At 40.1% G+C, this 958-nt stretch overlaps 1 protein-coding gene across 1 annotated transcript in view; it reads right to left on the minus strand.

Annotated features, from left to right (window-relative positions):
• Window positions 1-278: 278 nt before the first annotated feature.
• The window catches only part of adam28 (ADAM metallopeptidase domain 28), a 59,446-nt gene continuing 58,766 nt past the window's right edge, over window positions 279-958 (minus strand). The window contains exon 22 of the mRNA XM_034171034.1: window positions 279-791. Coding sequence (XP_034026925.1) covers window positions 759-791 — 33 coding nt within the window. The 3' untranslated portion in view covers window positions 279-758. The remainder of the gene's footprint in view (window positions 792-958) is intronic.

Genomic DNA, 958 nt, shown 5'->3' on the forward strand with positions numbered 1-958 from the left:
CGCACGCAGGGGGTTCCACCCGGGGAGTAAATCACTCTAGGACCGCCACTGGGTGGTGGAGTTTGTGGAGTGGAGTTGAGTAATGATGGAATGCAGTCCAGTGTTTTTTGTTAAATCATACGAACATCATACTTGAGGAAAACAGTTCTCTGATCGCAGACAAGACAGTCAACTGCAGCAATAAGTCACAATTAAATACATAGCTGACTGTTAAATAAATGTGAAATTAAATATTGGAAATATGCTTTTGTGGGCTTTTCTATTAAATCAAATGATTACTCAAAAGAAACAACAATTTAAAAAGTCAGTACATAAAAGCATCATACAAAATTTTCTGCACTTTCACATTCAACCAAAAGTCCAAAATGTTTTTTTTTTTTTAACGGTGACAGTGTAAATGCAGTACTTTAGCAGTTTCACATGATGAAGTAAAAACAAATAAAAGAATTTAAAAAATGACATGGCTATATTGAAGGCCAGAGCGGTTTCTGAACTTCTGACCCTATAATACACAAAAGTCAAGTTATCTGTGCAATACGAAACTCTCAGCCAGTAACATTTTAAGGCTCAGCCTGTTAAACCTTGTGCCTCCTGCAGGTGGCACATCACGAGGACAAATACACTGCTTGATGGCTCGGAAGAAATGCTGCTTAGGAAAACTCTGCCAGTGTCTCTGGACTTCCAACAGCAACTCACGGGACAGGAGGGGGTTGCAGATGGAGATGTATCTCTTTGGTTTACCAGTAGTCAGCACTGTTTCAGGCAATGGATGGGGCTACTGGTTTCAGAGCCTACAGGAGACAAAAACATAAATTCACACCTGAATCCTGTTGAGCAAACCAAGATGGCTCAAGGTCACATTTAACTACCTGCAGCTTGGTGACACAGAATATTTATCCAGTGTTAAAAGCAGCAACTCTACCAGTTTTGTGTTTGATTATTTCAGATCTCCGTACCC

This window comes from Thalassophryne amazonica, chromosome 5, assembly GCF_902500255.1.
Source record: "Thalassophryne amazonica chromosome 5, fThaAma1.1, whole genome shotgun sequence".
NCBI lineage: Eukaryota > Metazoa > Chordata > Actinopteri > Batrachoidiformes > Batrachoididae > Thalassophryne > Thalassophryne amazonica.